Source organism: Neovison vison, chromosome 2 (assembly GCF_020171115.1).
Source record: "Neovison vison isolate M4711 chromosome 2, ASM_NN_V1, whole genome shotgun sequence".
NCBI classification, from domain to species: Eukaryota; Metazoa; Chordata; class Mammalia; order Carnivora; family Mustelidae; genus Neogale; species Neogale vison.
The window spans coordinates 163983397-164003969 of NC_058092.1; the positions used below are offsets into that span (position 1 = coordinate 163983397).

The 20573-nt window shown below is 40.0% G+C and overlaps 1 protein-coding gene and 1 pseudogene across 2 annotated transcripts in view; one reads left to right on the top strand and one right to left on the bottom strand.

The window, feature by feature from the left end:
* The window catches only part of LOC122900638 (zinc finger protein 33B-like), a 67029-nt gene extending 54109 nt beyond the window's left edge, over nucleotides 1–12920 (bottom strand). The window contains exons 1-2 of one of the 2 annotated variants that reach the window (XM_044239430.1): nucleotides 12837–12920; nucleotides 11356–11486 (exon numbers count right to left, since the gene is read on the bottom strand). In XM_044239430.1, coding sequence (XP_044095365.1) covers nucleotides 11356–11370 — 15 coding nt within the window. In that variant the 5' untranslated portion in view covers nucleotides 11371–11486; nucleotides 12837–12920. The other variant, XM_044239426.1, reaches the window with a different exon arrangement.
* Nucleotides 5377–6097, top strand: LOC122898529 (annotated as a pseudogene).
* Nucleotides 12921–20573: the final 7653 nt, after the last annotated feature.

The following is a 20573-nucleotide window of genomic DNA, read 5'->3' on the forward strand; positions in this document are numbered from 1 at the left end:
TTCAAGTAGCAGTAATATAAGAAAACACACAGTAGTATGTTATAATCGCTAAGGTGAGAGTACACAGCAGACAGACTGAAATAAGTAAGGAAGAAAATTAGTTCTATTTTGAGCTTCACTGAAGAACAGCTATGGGACAAAGAGTCATGCTGTGCTGTTCACACAACCCCATGGTACATGCGAAGGCAGGGCTCCTCTAGCACATTTGGGAAATGAGCAGAGGGCAAACAGCACAGGAAATGTTGAGAAACAGCTGGCGCTGTGAGGACAGAAAGGGCCACGAAGAAAGCAAGCCATGAAATGGATTACAGAGTAGTTTCACACCACGTCTCCAACATATGTGATCACCACTAGCCTTAGAGAGTATTTCTGAGTACTACACAAGTTTGTATTTATGAATTATAGAAATAAATTATCAATATATTTTGTGGCAAGCTTTATTCTTCCTCAACTTTAAAAAATAAAGACAGCTTAATATTTTATTGCACCGCAGTACACATTCCAGGTTTGAAGTCTTCAATTTTGAGCCCATAATTAGGACGTGTAGAAAATGAGAAGGGAAGATTTTGGAACTGTTACACTTGAAATACCTGTAGAACACAGAGAAGATACCAACTGGATTGTTTGGGATGTCATCTACAGTGCATGCCTCTACTTTACGACTCACTGTTTCAAAGAAAGGGAAGCCAGAAAAGAGATCTGAGTGTATATAAAAATTATGTGACTTGGTTTTTATTTATAGACCAATTCTCCCCAAAAAGTAAAGGGAAAGCTAAAGGACAAAAACCACCACTTAGAAAAACTAAGAAGTTGTGAAACAAATAGGGAATTGATAAGCGGACAGAGAGTGAGAGAACATGGCCACCAATCATCGGCAGAAAGAAGTTTCCTCAGAGTATATGCACAAACAGCTGCATAAACACAAGTATCACAAAATAAGAAAGGAAAAAATAAACTGGACACTGTATTTTAACAGGACACATTTTAAATGTGAAACGTAATACTGTAGGTCTAGAATGAAAATAAAGATTTGACAAACATTAATAATTTGGTAGCATTGACATCACCAACAATGAATCAGAAAGCTCTCAGAGGGCTCCTGGGTGGCTTAGTGGGTTAAGCCGCTGCCTTCGGCTCAGGTCATGATCTCAGGGTCCTGGGATCGAGTCCCGCATCGGGCTCTCTGCTCAACGGGGGCCTGCTTCCCTTCCTCTCTATCTGCCTGCTTCTCTGCCTACTTGTGATCTCTGTCTGTCAAATAAATAAATAAAATCTTAAAAAAAAAAAAAGAAAGCTCTCACAGAAGTAAGAGACTGAAAATAATCAAGAATGCAAGGTGAGGGGCGCCTGGGTGGCTCGGTGGGTTAAAGCCTCTGCCTTCAGCTCAGGTCATGATCTCAGGGTCCTGGGATCGAGCCCCACATCGGGCTCTCTGCTCAGTGGGGAGCCTGTTTCCTCCTATCTCTCTGCCTGCCTCTCTGCCTACTTGTGATCTGTCAGATAAATAAATAAAACCTTAAAAAAAAAGAATGCAAAGTGAGAAAAAATCACTTTGTAACTGGAAAACAGAAGAACAGGCCATGAAGGAATTTTCTGAAGGTGGAAATAAAAGTAAGAATGAATAGTTATAAAAACTAAAAAATGATAATATGATCATCTGAGTATAAATCGTGATTAAACAAAACAAAACAAAAAACAACTAGTGGCAAACTAGAAAGAAATTTCCCTAGTGTGATAATGGACTTTCACATATACCTACAGCAAGTATTACACTTAATGGTGAAATATAAAAAGTGTTCAATTTAGGGGTACCCAGGTGGATGGGTCTGTTAAGCATCTGACTCTTGATTTTGGCTCATGTCATGATCTCAGGGTCGTGAGATCAAGCCCTGCATCAGGCTCCATGCTGAATGGGGAGTCCACTGGAGATTCTCTTTCCCCTTTCCCTCTGCCCGTCCCCTAATCATGCACGTGCTTATGTGTGCAGTCTCTTTCTCTCTTAAGAAAATAAAAGGAAGGAAACATGCTGAAGAATTCTGACCTCCGTATATGAAAAAATTAACATTATTCTGACTCCTGATTTTAGCTTAATGATATCCTTGAGACTTCTTTAGATAAACAATTTGTCACTGTCAACTCTGTGATTTTTGTAAATTTGTTGAAGTATGAATATACATAAAAATAACACAAAAGTGAACCTTGGAGTATAAAGGGCTCCATGTAGTTTCACACAGTGAACACATGCATAAAACTAGCATTTAGATCAAGAAATAAAACATTAGTGAAACTGAGAAGTTCCTTCATGCCCCATCTAGTATCTACCACCTACCCCGAACCTAACTCTCACATGATAACCACAATGACATACACACTGGGATGTCTGAAATGAAAAACTCAGAAAATACCAAATAGAGATACTGGCAAAAATATGAAAACAACTGGAACATTCATACCTTGCCAGTGGGAGGATAAACAAGTACATACACCTTGGGAAAATATTAGAGAATTTCTATTTAAAGCTATTGTATTAATTCCTCTCCTAGTTATATACCCTTTGTCAACCAAAGGGTCTATAGGAAATATTCAGAGCAGTTTTATTAGCCAAAACCTGGAAACAGTCCAAAAGCCCAACAACATAATGGAGAAATAAAACTGCAGTATGGTTATATAGTGGAATACATAACGAAGATAAAAGAAAAACTGATACACTCGACAAAATGGATGAATCTCACATATATGATACTGAGTGGAAGCCAGACATACAAGCAACACTAATCAATGATAAGAGATGTCAAAGTAAGATGAACCTCAAGTACCAGAGAAACTTCTGGGGTACTGGGTAGTAATTACACAGGGGTGTGTGTGCGTGCGTGTGCACACATACACACACACACACGTAAAAATTCATCAAGCTTGACACTTAAGTTATATACAGCTTACCTCAACTAACTGACAAAAAAATACTTTTTGGAACTTATAATACACACTAAGTTCCTGGCATAAAACTGATGATATACTATTCATAAAACCAACAGACTAAAACAAAAGATTCTGAACTACAATAGCAAAACCAAGGCACTTATTTGGAAGTGATGTGGAAATGTAGTATCATTCTGACATTCTTTTCCAGTTTGGATGAAAGGGAAGAAATGGACAATCAAAAGATCCTGATGAGGGGCACCTGGGTGGCTCAGTGGGTTAAGCTGCTGCCTTCGGCTTGGGTCATGATCTCAGGGTCCTGGGATCGAGTCCCGCATCGGGCTCTCTGCTCAGCAGGGGGCCTACTTCCCTTCCTCTCTCTCTGCCTGCCTCTCTGTCTACTGTGATCTCTCTCTGTCAAATAAATAAATAAAATCTTTTAAAAAAAAAAAAAGATCCTGATGATAAAACATTACTCAACGAAGATGTGTTAACAGAGAAATATAGACTATTATAACAGTAATGTCTTTATAATCAAAACTAGAAACCAACAATTTATCAAATTAGAAAAAAAAAGGAAAGTAAATTTGACCAGCAGTGCAACAAGAAACTGAGTGTATGACAAAAATTAAAATGACATAGAACACACAAAATATTAATGATGTTACACTAGGATATACAGTAAACGAGACTATAAAACAAAAAACTTAAACTATAAGATGGTATATGAATGTGCTAAATTTCTTACCAATGGGTGACATAACTGATTTGAAAACAAAACCAATTATTTGCAACATCAAAAAAATTTGAAAACAAAATAAAGAGCAAATATCAAATATACTGCAAAAAATATATATGCAAAATAGGGGCACCTGGGTGACTCAATCACTTAAGCATCTGCCTTGGGCTCAGGTCATGATCTCAGGGTCCTGGGATCCAGCACCATGTTGGGTTCCCTGCTCAGTGGGGTCTGCTTCTTCCTCTCCCTTTGCCCTTCCCCCGCTCCTCTTTCTCTCTCAAATGAATAAAAAAAATCTTTAAAAAATATATAAGCAAAATTAGGGGCGCCTGGGTGGCTCAGTGGGTTAAGCCACTGCCTTCGGCTCAGGTCATGATCTCAGGATCCTGGGATCGAGTCCCGCATCGGGCTCTCTGCTCAGCAGGGAGCCTGCTTCCCTCTCTCTCTGCCTGCCTCTCCATCTACTTGTGATTTCTCTCTGTCAAATAAATACATAAAATCTTTAAAAAAAATATATATATATAAGCAAAATTAAAGTGGCTTAACTTAATTCACAGCAGATAAGGTAACACTGAGGGCTAAAAGAATGAAATGAGCAATGATGATTCTTCAAGAAGAGAAAGAAATCATTTATCTTTTTTGGCACCAAATATCGGAAAAGCCAATCACTTAAAGAAAATACAACTATAGGGGTTTGAGCCCTGTGCTGGGCTCCACTGTGGACATGTAGCCTACAAAAGACAGGCAGAAAGAAAGAAAAAAGAAAGAAACAAAGAAAGAAAAGGAAAGGAAAAACCAAATCTAATGCCACATGTCTGTTAAGGAAATTGCATCTATAATTTAAACTCTTCCCATGCAGGTGCCTGGCTGTTCCATCAATTGATGGAACACATGACTCTCAATCTCAAGGTTGTGAGTTCAAGCCCCAAGTTGGGAAAGAGCTTCCTTAACAAGAGAGACATGAAGAAAGAATCTTCCTATGAAGGCAACTCCAGGCACAGATGGCCTCACATATGAATGAAAAACCTAAGAAGTAGCAACAAAATAAAACATCCTGTAGAGAAAGCAAGAGGAAATACTCCAAATTCATGTTATAAATTCAACATATTCCTGATATTAAATACTAAATCGTAACAAGAACATATCCTCCCCCCTCTTTACCCCAAATCACTTACTGGTCTGTCTTTCTCATGAGGGACACAAATATAAAAATCCAAAACAAAGTATTATCAAACTAAAGCCAGGAATATATAGAAAGAATATCATGGCCCGGCTCAGGTTCAAGAATATCTAGTTTGTTTTACATTTAAAAATTAATATAATTTACCAACTAAGAAAATAGAGGAGATAAATCATATGATAATTTCAATAGATGTTCAAAACCATTGAATAAAATTTAATAGACACGAAAACAAGAAAAACTTTAGATAAGAAGGAATAGAAGGGGACATCCTTGGTGTGGTAAGAAATGAGAAATAAGGGGCGCCTGGGTGGCACAGCTGGTTAGGCGTCCGACTCCTGGTTTGGGCTAAGGTCATGATCTCGGGGTTGTGGAATCAGGTCCACATTGGGCTCTGTGCTCAGTGGTTCTGCTTGAGATTCTTTCCCTCCTTCCATCCTCTCACTCGTGTTCTTTCTGTCTCTCAGATAAATAAAATAAATCTTTAAAAGAAAGAATAAAAGTGAACACCAGGGACATTGTGCAAGTGGCCGGCACCATGAAGATCTGGACTTCAGACCACGTCTTTGACCACCCATTGGAAAACTATTACAGCTGCAATGCAGAAAGACCCAAATGTGGTTGGAGGTGATGTACTGGACAGACATACAGATCACTCTGGAAAGCTGTACAGCCAAAGACTTCTCAGCACAGAGTGGGGGCTGCCTTCCATTGTGAAATCTCATATTGCAGCAAAAACTAAAACATTTGTGCAAGAACACTCTGTACTTGATCCTGCAGAGAAAACGATGGAACTTAAATCTACTAATATTTTTCACTTACAAATACGGTTTCTGCAGTTTATACACAAACCACACCCTCAGGACCCAGAAAAAAACATTTTGACTCAAGAAGCTGTGATCACTGTGGAAGGAGTCAGTCTTAACAGTTACCTTGAAGGACTGACAGCAAGCATGGTATCTTCAAATGCCAATAAAGGCCAAGAAACAGTGGAATGGGTAATACATCAATTAAATGCTGAGACTGAAGACTTGGCAGCTTCGGCAAGAGGGAGCTTGAAGACACTGATGGCAGTGGCAGGGTTTGTAAGAGAAATGAGGATGAAAGCTATTACACGATACACCCACTCCCCACATCTCTGCAAGCTGGCAATATACTTGTTATTTAAAAATCAGAAGTATATTTTAGGTAGGATTTTTTTTAATAAGCTGAAAAGCTATATGATTTTTGATCAAAACAAAGAGGTGGCAGATTTCTAAGTAAAAGGGATCATCCGAAAGTAGTATTGTTTGAAATGTCCATCTATTTCCTGAGGATTCTAGTAGTTATGTGAAAATTTAGCAATTTCTGGGGCACCTGGGTGGCTCAGTGGGTTAAAGCCTCTGCCTTCAGCTAGGGTCATGATCTCAGAGTCCTGGGATTGAGCCCTGATCCGGGCTCTCTGCTCAGCGGGGAGCCTGCTTCCTCTTCTCTTCTCTCTGCCTGCCTCTCTGCCTACTTGTGATCTCTGTCAAATAAATAAATAAAATCTTTAAAAAAAATTTAGCAATTTCTGAAAAGTACCTAGAAAATCATATTGGCATATTACATCTCCTTTAATGCAGAACTGTAAAGCTTTTCATGCATTAGTACTCTTCCCGGCTTTGGACTAACCCCAGAACAAAGCTGAGCCACCTAAATACATATAATTATCTTGCTACAGTAAACCTGAAGAGCTTGCATTAGGGAATGCTTTAAAAAAAGAGAGAGAGAGAAATTATAGGGGCACCAAGGTGGTTCAGTTGGTTAGGCATCAGTCTTTGGCTCAGAACATGATCTCAGGGTCCTTGGTTCAAGCCCCACATCAGGTTCCCCACTGAGCAGGAAGTTTGCTTCTCCCTCTGCCTTTGCCTCTTCCCCCTGCTTGTGTGAACACTTGTTCCCACTCTCTAAGTAAAATCTCTAAAAAAGGAAAAATTTTACAGTTTTAAAAGATATTGATTTCTATAAAATAACTTGCTCTGTTATAAACCACCATTAAAAACCACAGTGTTTTGTTTGGTACTTAAATGACATTTCTGGAGTGAAAATTATTACTAAAGTAATACATAACTCCAACATCAACAACAAAGGATTTTATTGTATTAAAGAGTACTGTACTAATTTGCTACAGTTTTGTAACTTAGGAAAGGTATTACCTTCCCTGGATTTGTCCTTTATGACTTAGTATTTTATAAAGTGGGCTTAAGATGTTATCTGAAAAATAAGGTCAACCTGGAACTTTGCAGCACTCCAGAGAGAGAAGAGCTGTTCACATCGTTTAGCATTTCACATTTGAATAACTTATCAACTGCCAGGTGTCAAAATTATGGTTCTCTAATTGCTAAAGCATAACATGCCAGGTTATTTGGATATAATTACTTTTTGAAGTAATTGTGACTACAAAACATCTTTTTTATGCGATCGGGAGGGAAACAAACCATAAGAGACTCTTAATCTCACAAAACAAACTGAGGGTTGCGGGGGAGGGGGCGGTTGGGGAAAGGGTGTTTGGGTTATGGAACTGGGGAAGGTATGTGCTATGGTGAGTGCTGTGAAGTGTGTAAACCTGGCAATTCACAGACCTGTACTCCTGGGGCTAATAATACATTTTATGTTAATAAAAAAATAAAAATTAAAAAAAAACTTTTTTACATGAAGAACTCCACGTTATTTGAAATTATTCAATCATTGTCTTTCTGAAGCATACATCCCAGGCACTTAATGTTTTTAATAATATGGTGTAACTGCAGGGGGGTGGGGGGGGAATGATAACGAGAAAAAATGTACTGATCTAAACTAAGCCCTACATGAATTGCTTTGGAGCTTTTATTTACAGGAAATCCTTAAGGAGCAGCTGCAATCTGAAAAACAATCCAGTAAACATATTTTGTTTCAAATTTTGTAGCAATTATTAACCAGTAAATAGCTTTGATATTTGCAATTGTTACATAGAGTACTATAGTTAGAAGGTAATTAGCTCTTGTCCTGGATTATGTAATGCTTGATGTGATAAACTCATTAGGTTTCCTATAAAAGAAATCAGTTGACATATGTTTATAACCACAGAAACAGTATACCAAACTATTTAAAAGTTCATGCTCTCCTACTTAAAATATTGTTTAGCTTAAGACTTCTTAGGATATTGGTAAAATCAAATTAAATCCCAAGAGTTTTTTGTGTTTTAAGATTTACTTATTTTATTCTTCTTAAAGATTTTATTTATTTATTTGACAAAGAGAGATCACAAGTAGGCAGAAAGGCAGGCAGAGAGAGAGAGGAGGAAGCAGGCTCCCTGCTGAGCAGAGAGCCCGATGTGGGACTCCATCCCAGGACGCTGAGATCATGACCAGAGCTGAAGGCAGAGGCTTTAACCCACTGAGCCACCCAGGCGCCCCTTGATTTACTTATTTATTTTAGAGAGAGCGACCACACAAGCAGGAGGGGCAGAGGGAGAGGGAGAAAAAATTTCAAGCAGACTCTGCGCTAAGCACAGAGACCAATGTGAGGCTAGATCTCACCACCTCAACACCATGACCTGAGCGGAAAACAAGAGTCAGACGCCTAACCAGATGCACCGCTTAAGCACCCTCCAGTAAGGTTTTTGATTACTTTTTGCAACTGAAGATGGTTTTTACAACTGAAATAATATTCTGGCAAACAAAACATTGCTAAACACTGATATTTGATAAAAAAGCTGCCTTCTATAATTTCTGTAAATTATACTTGTTCTGAAAAAGATGTAATGCCCTAATGATAAAAAGATTTCTCAACAGGGTGCCTGCATTGCTCAGCGGGTTAAGCCTCTGCCTTTGGCTCATGTCATGATCTCAGGGTCCTGGGATCGAGGTCCATATTGGGCTCTCTGCTCAGCAGGGAGCCTACTTCCCCCCACTCTCTCTGCCTGCCTCTTTGCCTACTTGTGATCTCTGTCAAAAAAATAAATAAAATCTTAAAAAAAATTTTCTAAACAAACAAAAGTAAATACCAAGTCCATTAAAACAGGCATAAATGTGAAAGCCAAAAAAAAAATTTTTTTTAAATAACAGAGGAGATTATCTATCTGGCCTTAGAGTAGGAAAATTAACTTTAAACAGGACACAAATGACAGCAACATTAATAAATTTAATAAACTAATCCAAGGATCTGGAAAGTCTTCCTTGTAAAGAGCCAGACAGCAAATACTTTAGGTCTTGCGCAGATGGTCTTCATCATGTCACTACTTAACGCTACCACTGAAGCCACTGATTACACACAAATGAATGACCACATAGTAACAGGTAGGGATTGTGAGAGGAGCACAAGGGAGGCTTTAGAAGCGCTGCCAGTGTTTGCTCTGACCTATGTATTAGTTATGCGGGCATTAGATTTGTGGTAATTCACTGGTCTCTACAGTTACAATCTGTGGATTTTTTAATACATTTGTTGTATGTATAAAAATAAGATTAAAGGGGCGCCTGGGTGGCTCAGTGGGTTAAGCCACTGCCTTCGGCTCAGGTCATGATCTCAGGGTCCTGGGATCGAGTCCCGCATCGGGCTCTCTGCTCAGCAGGGAGCCTGCTTCCTCCCCTCTCTCTCTGCCTGCCTCTCTGCCTACTTGTGATCTCTCTCTCTGTCAAATAAATAAATAAAATCTTTTAAAAAAAATCTTAAAAAAAAAAGATTACCACCTAAAATATGTAAGAATTCTTACAAAACTCCATAGCCTGAAAGAACTTAAAAAGCCAGATTTATGAAAGTCAAAAACACTGAACAACCAGAAAAATGGAAATTAAAGTTTTCACCCCTTAGTGTAAAAATACTTTTTATGTCTGGAGAGAAGAGAGGAAAAGTAGTCTTCTAATGAATAAGTTTACCTAGAAAAATTAGAAATGCTCATATCCTGTAACTCAAAAATACTAATCATTGGACTATAGAGCAGTAATTCTTAAACCTGATGTGTATGAGCATCATATGCACACCTTGTTAAAAATATGGATTGCTGGGGCACCTGGGTGGCTCAGTGGGTTAAAGCCTCTGCCTTCAGCTCAGGTCTTGATCCCAGGGTCCTGGGATGGAGCCCCGCCATCGGGCTCTCTGCTCAGTGGGGAGCCTGCTTCCTCCTCTCTCTGCCTGCATCTCTGCCTACTTGTGATCTCTGTCTGTCAAATAAATAAATAAAATCTTTAAAATAAAAAAAATATGCGTTGCTGGGCCTTGCCCCCAAATTCTTCTTCCAGAAGGTCTGGAAGCATACATAAAAATCTGCATTTCTGACAAGTTTCAAGGTGATACTGCCATTTCTGGCCAAAGAACCTAACTTTGAGAAGCACTGCTCCAGAGTCTGAAGACACACTTGCATCTATGCAGAGAGAACAAGTATATTCACAGCAGCATTTATATTAATGAAAAGTGGAAATTACCTAAATGCCTATCAATAAAATAAAGTATCTAGAATATAGTGTACCATAAAGTGTGAAAAATAGAGCATTAAAAGGGATAAACTACATATGAATAGATCCCAAATTACTGGTCAATTGAGGGGGAAAATGTCCATTGCATATACATGAAGATAGTTTATACATTTCTAGAAGTATTCAAAACAATGAACAGTACTATTCAACTCTCTACATATCTTTTCAATGTTTGCATATTGATATGATGATAAAGCTAGTAGACAAAGGATAAAAAAATGGAACCAAACCATACGGCTCAATAAGGAAGATTCCATGAAAGAGGCATTAGAAGACTGATACAAGAAGACTTGCCCCAGGAGCTGCAGTAGAGTAATGCAGCAGCTCTTCGAGGAAAGCAATTACAATTAAATCTTTGGCCACCTTTACCTGGATAGATCCCAATAGCAGAGGGGAAAGACCAGGACAGAATTCTATGGGAAGAATTTGACTAGGAAGCTCAGACATACTTATCAGAGAATTTACCTCTGAACCACTGGCTGTGCAACTTAAATACACAAGCTGGCTAAAGTCCTCACGGAGAGTTTTTCTAACAGGCATGCAGGCCATTCATTCCTCTGAACATACCAGCTTTTATAGCAGGACCAAATAAGACCATTATAAATGCACTACTTTAACTATCTCTTGGACCTTATTACTCTCAGTGAGGAATGGCTTTAGGCACTTCTTTCAGGGCTGTCACTGGAAGGTTATCCACTATGTGTCCCTATGTTAAGACCAAAAATTATACCTTTCAAGAACTTTTTGTGTTTAAAAAAAAAAAAAAAAGGTCTGTCTGTATCCAAAATACAGTGTCTTCCTTTTTCCATGGTTATCAGAAACAGCAGAGATGTATTTGTGGATCACCTTAGAAACTCTAAGATATATAATGATCAGTATGTATCTATAAGCCAACCTGACCTTGCTCCTGATGTTACTTTATATTTTTCTGTAAAGTTAGATTTTTATCAATTACTAATTTTCCCCATCTTAACATATGGACTCCTACAAATCTCACAAAGTCCACTGTAAAAAAAAAAAAAGTGGGGAATGAACAAATAATTTACCTGGGACTTGTTCATTTTCCGCTGTCTTGGATAAATGCAGACAACTCTGAAGATGTGCTGGGTTACAAGAGGGAAGGGGCCATGGACGATCTGGCGTGCCTAGCAGCTCCAGAATCCTCCTGCCCTAAAAACTACACACATCCAACAGACAGGAAGAACGTCAGTACCTCCGACCTTCGGATGCTGAAACACCCCTTATATAACATGACTCTGATATTATCATGTAGTAGCTCCTGGACATAACGTTTTTCACTGGGTAAATGTAAATATTTGCTCCCTGAGGATTTAACAGTTTAAACCTCCCCTGATGCTCACACACACAACAATTTTTAAATAAACTAGTTCAGACCAAACAATACACCCAGTGAAATAACATTAACTCTTCACCGAAACTGTTCAAAAAATACTCCGGACTAACCCGTTTATCAATTTCCCTACTGTTACTAAACCCTTGGTTAGTGATTCCGCAGAAAGTTGTAAAAAGCAGTGCTTTAAGGAAAGGTCTAGGTTTCAATTTCTGTATGTTTGTTGCCATTTTTCAAAAGTAACTTTAAATGTAATTTGCTTTTCCTTGCGTGTAAAAGCAGACAGTTCTCTCTCACGAGTCAGGAGACACGACTTTTAAATGACTTTTTTATAGATTCTTTATTTATTTGATAGAGAGAGATCACAAGCAGGCAGAGAGGCAGGCAGAGAGAGAAGGGGAAGCAGGCTCCCTGCTGAGCAGAGAGCCCGACGTGGGGCTCGATCCCACGACCCTGAGATCATGACCTGAGCTGAAGGCAGAGGCTTAAACCACTGAGCCACACCCAAGCGCCCCAGGAGACACGACTTTTAGTCTTCGCCACTAACAGGGTGATTCTGAACAAGTCGCTAACCTTCAAGAGGGGAATTAATTTATTTTATTTTTTTTTTTTGGGGGGGGGGGGAGACCGTTAAATAAGACAAAAGCAGAAAATTCTTGAAGACACTTCGTGAATGCCCGGGCAAGTCAGGACTGATTAACAGCGCACATCGGGATGCAGTGATGGGCACGGCTAGTGGGCAGCTCAGCCTCCAGGAAGAATAAAGGGAGAGCGGAGGGAACGGGTCTCCCCGAGGCCGGGCGGTAACCGCACAGCCCGGGTGGGCGCGCCCCGCTTCCCCGACCACCGCACGTAAGCACCCACCGCGCACGCGAAGACGTCCTCCCCGCTGCGCCGTCCCCTACCCAAGGTTTCCGCACACCCACCGTGCATGCGCACGCGCCCTCCTCCTTCGGCCTCCAAAACTGGGTTCCACGAACAGCCCCACACGCTCCCCGCAGGGGCCGATCACGTGGGGTCGCCGACCCCTAGTCTTGATGCAGACGTCCCCATCCTGCCGTGGGCGGGCCCGCAGGTTTCCTCCACTCTACTGGGCACAGACCCCCTACACCCAACCCGCGACCCCGGGCAGCACGGCGCCACACCTCGGCCTTTGTCCAGCTGTTCCGGGCTCACCTGTCGCTTCCTCATTGGGAGGGACTGGCCCCGGAAAAGCGCGGGCACTCAGCAGCGAAAGAATTGCCTCCCACGCGAGACCTGAATAGAAGGTGGGGACGGAGCGATGAAAGGAAGTGCACAGAGGCAGAGGGCGGAACTAGGCATGCGCAGAAACAGGCACTCTCAGAACCTGGCAGTCCGGGCAATCAGTGCTACCAACTGAACTACCTTTCCCCGCTACCCCTGGTGCGAGATTGGCTGGGAGTGCAGTCTTCTATCGAGCACGAGAAAGTTTGGGGCGCTTGAGATAGCTCTCCAAGCAGTCAGAGCCCGTCAGGGACTCCCCACAGCTTACGGATTACAGCTGAGTTCTCTTTAAGTGTGCAATTTAGAGCTGTCAGGGAACGGGAACCTGCATGTAACGTTCACTTTTTCAAATGCTAGGAAGCAGAGTCCACCAATTCGGTAAAAAAATGCTTACAGACGGATGCCTGGGTGGCTCAGTGGGTTAAAGCCTCTCTGCCTTCGGCTCAGGTTATGGTCTCAGGGTCTTGAGATCCAGCCCCACTTAGGGCTCTCTGCTCGGCAGGGAGCCTGCTTCCCCAACCCTCTCTGTCTGCCTCTCTGACTACTTGTGATCTCTGTCTGTCAAATAAATAAAATCTTTTTTAAAAACCCCATAAAAGAATGCTTAAAAAAATGTATCTGACACCATCAGCGATTCTCTCAGAAAATGAAAAGCCAGGGGGCGAGGGTGGGATCAAGAAAGCTAGTTCATCAAAAATCATGAAAGCAAGAAACTAAAATTGTAGATAAATCATAAAACAGTCCAAAAATATATATATTCATTTACATAAACATATTCTTTCCTCTGCGACATTAAGGTTATTGAATAAATGAAGATCTACCCTTTCAGAGAATCAATATTCTTTGAAAACATTCCACTATGAATCTCATAAACTTTTATATACATCTTTTTCTTTGATTTTTTTATACCTTAAGTGTACTTCACAAAAGCATTCTCAACTTCATCTGGAATAAGTAAAAATCCAAAGGAACAGAAAACATTTCAAAAAGAAGAATTCCTAATAAGTATCAATAAGCATAATTTTACTCGACTAAAGATAGTTTGCCATCTACTTCATGGAAACAAAGCCATGATTAGGTGTATGTTTTGAATGTAGTATAATAAATGTAGCACTTCAAAGTACTGAGGAAACAATGGAATATTCCAAACAGCAATCCCTTCCTAACAATTTGGTGTAAAGTTATGTACATAGATGACATATGGTACAATTCACATGGATTCAAGATTTAAAATAAAACACTAAGTTAATAAAAATAGAGGTGACACGTTGTGTCCCCAAAATTAGAAACCATAAATTAAATATCGGATACATTAGAAAAATAACAATTCAGTTCTATTTTTTTAAAAGCTAAAAACAAATAAACCAGGAAATTCTATTTTTACTATTTGAAAGAAAAGACGTATTATTTAAAGAGAGATCTTTAAATCAACAGAAAGAAAATTTTAAAACAGGGTACAGAACTAAGCACTAATACAATGAATGACAATATATAAAGTGAAAATGATTGACAAATGTATATAAAAGTCCATTATCAGAATTGAAACAATGCAAATACTTAAATAAAAACATGTAAGATTTGAGATTTTTAAAATATTTCTGTACACAAAAATTCACCCTGTAGTTTTATGAATTTTGACAAATGCATAGGTCTGTGAAATCACCACCACAGTCAAAATACAGAACTGTTTCATCACAGCCCCCAAAATTCCTTCATGCTACCCTTTTGAAATCAAACTTTCTCACCACTCTTCTCCTTTGGCAGCTACTATCTCTTCTTCATGCCTACAGTTTGCCTTTTCTGGAAAGTCACATACATAGACTCTTACCATGTGTAATCTTATGAATCTGGTATCTTTTACTCAGTACAATACATTTAAGATTCATCAATGTTGTTTCATATACCAATATACTTTTGACTTTTATTTCCCAGGTCCTAGTCCATGGTATGAATTCACCACACTTCACTTATTTCTTCCCCAGCCAAGCAACCTTAACTTCCAGTCTGGGGAAATTATGAATAAGTAAAATTCCATTTTGAAGTATAAGACTCATATTTTTTAAAAAGAGTAATACAGAGTTAGGGTGTGTGCTTGAGAAAATACTTATTCCTCCTCACTTTTACTGAGGGTTTAATGCATGTAAACTCACTGGAGGTTCATTTTTATCAAATTCTGAAGGAATTTTAAATATAGATTTATTTATTTATTTATTTGACAGACAGAGATCACAAGTAGGCAGAGAGGCAGGCAGAGAGAGAGGAGGAAGTAGGCTCCCCACAGAGCAGAGAGCCGGATGCAGGGCTCAATCCCAGGACCTGAGATCAAGACCTGAGCCGAAGGCAGAGGCTTTAACCCACTGAGCCACCCAGGCGCCCCTCTGAAGGAATTTTAATCTGGCAATTCCACTTCCACAACTACACATGACTTTATAATAATGCAATTAATTTCCACTGATGTACATACAAGAATGTTTACATCCGTCAAAGTCCAGATGGGAACAGAAACCAAACATGACAAGAGAGGGAAGTTTTTAAAAAGACTTTATTTATTTATTTAACAGAGAGAGATCACAAGCAGGTGGGGGAGGGGGCAGAAAGCATGCTCCCTGCCAAGCAGAGAACACGATGCGGGACTTGATCCCAGAACCCTGAGATCATGACCTAAGCCGAAGGCAGAGGCTTAACCAACTGACCCACCCAGGCGCCCCAAGAGAGGAAATTTAACAGGAGGTATTTTATTTTATCTTAAAGATTTTATTTATTTGACAGAGGTCAACTAGGCAGAGAGGCAGGCAGAGAGACAGGGGGAAGCAGGCTCCTCACCCAAGCAGAGCGCCAGATTCCAGGACGCTGGGATCATGACCTGAGCCGAAGGCAGAGGCTTTAACCCACTGAGCCACCCAGGCGCCCCTAAAGCAGGTATTTTAAAGGCAAAAGTGAACACCGGGGTAACAGGGATAATGGCAGACGGCAGCTACCGCCCCAGGGTAACATGATGGAAGAAGTCGAAGAAGCCAAACTTAGACCTCAAGAGAGGATTCCACACCTGAAGCACGGGAGGTGCCTGGGGCATGTTATCGTACATAGGGAGAGAAGAACCCAGTAGAACTGGAATTCAGACCTTCAGAGGGGGGCCGTCCAGTTCCTGCAGGCCTGTCAGAAAGGTATGGGGGGAGGAGGATAACACCTCTGAGGGGTGTCCTGCTCAGCTGGTGCTGCCTGTCAGAGAGGGATCAATATGGCTACATGTGAGAGAGCTAAAAGAAGGTGGAGAGTGAGAGAACCTGCTGGGATTAGATACTAGTGTTGGTTGCACAACTTTGTGAATATATTTGAAACCATTGAATTTTCTGCTCTTAAGGGAGTGAATTTAAAGATTTGTGAATTATATCTCAATTTTTAAATAATTCAATAAAAGAAGCTGTAGTGTACCACTAGTGACCAAGGTGAAGAGCCACTGCTGGGGTGCTGTTAAGGAACCATTCTGCAAACAGGAAGAAGGAAGTTGGTCCTCCAGTAATCCTGTCCTCCAAACTTCCTGTAGGATCTCCTAGGGAAAAGCCTAACAGGCATCAGGGTAAGTATAAAATGTGGTTTACACAGTCCAAGCACCAATATCCCAATGCACAGTAGAGAATTCTATGTTTAGTGCAACTAAGTTATAACAACATAGCTATAACTAAGAGGATTCTGTAAAACTTAATTTATAAAAGCAAATACTAGAAACAAAATGTCCTTTTAGTTTGTGTAAGTAAAATAAAATTAATACCACATAGTGGAATGCTAAGATGCTATGATGCTCAACAAAAAGAATCTGGTAGGGGTTCCTCAGTGGCTCAGTGGGTTAAGCCTCTGCCTTTGGCTCAGGTCGTGACCCAGGAGTCCTGGGATCGAATCCCACATCAGACTCCCAACTCCATGAGGAGTCTGCTTCTCCCTCTAACCTCCCCTCTCATGCTGTCTCACTCTTTCTCTCAAATAAATAAATAAAATCTAAAAAACAAAAAAACTAAAAAAAAAAAAAGAAACTGGTAATGCAGAGGTGTACTAACTTACACAGGGGGTTGATTACAAAATACCTTGAAATTAAGAATTTGGTTTATATAAGAATATTTAAGACAAGATCACATTAAAAATAAAACATAGAGAGGGGTGCTTGGCTGGTTTTGGCTGCTTGGCAGGCAACTCTTGATACCAGAGTCATCGAGCTCGAGCCCCACACTGGGCATAAAGATTACTTAAAACAAAAGTGGAAAACAAAAATGTCTAGAGAGTGACATCAACATGATGCTGTAGTATAAGACGCTGGTTCCTTTTTTTTCTCTCTCTTTTTAAACAACTAATTTGACATCCATGCAGGAACAAAAATTCCATGGTGGTAGTTGTAGAACCCAACACTATATGCTAGGAGACCCAGAATGAGTCTCCTCTACCTGTGTACTTATTAATAGGCAGGCAGACCTTTGTAAGAACTGCATAACCAGCGGAGCCAGTAAACCTGCCTCAGTGCCTTTTGCCTTGGGAAAAAAACCTGGAGAATGCTCACTTAGGACAGATGGATGGCAAAGAAAATATATAAATACATTCATATACAAACACAAACACCAATATTATTCAGCCATGAAAAGGGAAATCTTCCATTTGCAATATTGGCTACACATTGAGGGCATTATGCCAAATGAGGTAAGTCAGACAGTGACAGAAAAATGTTGTATGATCTCACTTATATGTGGAATCTTTAAACAAAAACAAAAACAACCAAAATCATAGTACAGATGAGGGGTTGCCGGAGGCAGGGTGTGGGGAGTGGGTATAATGGGCAAAGGGGCTGAAAGGGTATAAACTGCCAGTTACAAGATAAATAAGGCTGGGGGACATAATGTCTGGCATGGTAATCATAGTTAACAATACTGCATTGTCTTTTGAAAGGTGTGAAGAGAGTAGCTCTTGAGTGGACCTTGAACCTGGATAAAGGTTCCGTGCCAAATGAATTTTTCCTACAGACCCAGGTCCCAGCACAATGAACAGGAATCCAACCTGGAAGACAAAACTCTTACCTGAGCGCTCTCTCTCTCTCTCTCGCTAAATCACAGAGACAGAACCCCCCAAAAGAGCTTACCTTGCATTTCTGTGATCAGAATTTGTTATTTATCTCCCAAGAAGTGGGCAAAACCTGCAGGATGTCGCCATTCTCAGAAGCCATCAAAGACTATGATCCCAGGTTCCGAAGGGAGGACCCGCTGGAGCTGCAGGACGTGACACCAGCAGTTTGTGCAGAATATGTCACTTGACTGAAGGGACAGCTCCTCAGTCCTCCTGGTCTTTCACAACCTTGACACTTTAATGAATAGTTCCTGATTACTTTGTAGAATGTCCCCCATTATGTTTGCCTGATGTTTTTTCGTGATTGGGATGATGTGTGTGGGGGACAATATACCACTTGAGAGATGTGTGCTTGTCAGAGCATCCTATCAGGGATTTCTTCATGTTGCCATGTCGTATGACAAGATATGTTAACCACTCTGTTGAAGTTATGTCTGCCAGGGTCCTCTGCTGTAAAGTTACTATGTTTCCCATTATAAACTTAACTAATATCTCAATATGAGCATCTGTCTACAGTAATCATTGATGTGTGGTTTGCCTTATGATGGCTTTCTTATTTCCTTCACTTAGATGACTTTTAAAGACTTTTAAGAAATATTTTCAATTTTAATTTGTAATTTAAAAGAAGCCCAAATCATTAAATCACCCATAAAACCTCCTATGCACTTATGTAAGAGTGGGGCTCATTCACAGGATACCAACAATTATAAAATTTAGGCTTACTAGTTAAAATATCATTACCACATGGCAACCAGAGGCACAGTTTCATTTGGGAAGTTAGTTTTAATATTTATAATTATTAATTATTAGTAGTTAATAATAATTAATAATTCGGCAATTATATTATTTTAACATTCCTAATAATAAATACCAGACTTCATGACTGTTGCTATATTATTTAAAATTTGCATACCAAAAAAGTCTTAGACATGGTATTCTTATTATATATTCTTTCTATGTACATATATGTGGGTTTTAAATATACAGGAAAGGAAGATGTTAAAGGTTACACACTGAACTAAAAGCAATGGTTATGGCAAAGAAGACTACCGACGTATAAGGGGGGTCCAGAGAAACTAATTATTTAATGGTTTATTTTGAAATAATCTCAAACTTTAGGAAAATTGCAAGAACAGTGCAAAAAATTCCCATATCCCCCATTCCTACATTCCCCAACTGTTAACATTTCCCTGCATTTGTTTCATATCTGTCTGATCAACTATCCTATCAGCATTATTCTCTTCCTGCGTATATTAGGTAGAGCTGCAAACGTCATACACCACATTTCCTAAGGGCTCCACTAGGCATGCTCCTAAAACAAAGACACTGTCTTACAGAACCACCAACCAAATAAGCACGTCAGAAAATCAGCCTTGACAGAACACCGTTGTCAAATCCACAAACCCCATTCCAATATCAACAATTGTTTCAACAAAGTCTTTCCTTTCTTTTTTTTTTTTAAGATTTTATGTATTTATTTGACAGAGAGAAATCACAAGTAGATGGAGAGGCAGGCAGAGAGAGAGAGGGAAGCAGGCTCCCCGCTGAGCAGAGAGCCCGATGCGGGACTCGATCCCAGGACCCTGAGATCATGACCTGAGCTGAAGGCAGGGGCTTTAACCCACTGAGCCACCCAGGCGCCCCAAGTCTTTCCTTTCTAGTCCTGGATCCCAGCAGTCTGGATCTGTCCTGTCGTTTCTTCAGTATCAGACTTAGGTCATGCTTTCTCGGTAGTCACCACAGAAAAGATGGACCAGTCAGTACCATGTCAGGGGCCACACAGTGCTGATGACCATGGTGTCATTAGCCTGGATCATCTTGTCATTTTGGTGTCTGCCAGGATTCCCCGCCATTATAGCACCATTAAGCCCTTTGAAATTGGTAATTGTGGAGATATATATTCTGAGATTATGCCAATAATCCGTTCCTCATCCACTCACCAATCGAAGTATCTATTAATAATCTCACCTGAATCAATCACTATGATGGTGACCAAATACTGGTTTTCCATTTCCATTATTCCTCATACATTTACTAGTAAGGAAGAAATTTCCCTTCTCCCCACTTATTTCTGTATCAATATGGATTCATAGTTTTCCATTTTATAATGCAGGTTATATTCCAAAGTTACTATTCATTTTTATGATCAAGTTGTTCCATATTTGGCCAATAGAAGCATCTTCAAGATGGCTTTTATGTACTTTTGCTATGCCCCCCATTATTCCTTGAGCCATTCCTTGCCTTCTCTCACAGGAAGATGTTTTAGGCGCATCGGCTTTTCCAAGTCCAGGCCTGGAATCAGGCATTTACCAAGGGGTTCTGCTTCCTTCAAGTGGAAAATAGTATCTAGAAACCAAACTCTAAAAGCCAGGCCTCATTGCTACTGGGATGGAGTTGCTCCTAAGCAATCTCAGCATAAAGAGCTAGGAAATCTGTGTAAGGACGACACACACACACACACACACACACACATACCTGCATGTACATGTGCATCTGTCTACACACATATGTACACATACACCCATAAATGGATCTAACAGTGCATGTATATTTAAAAAATGATCA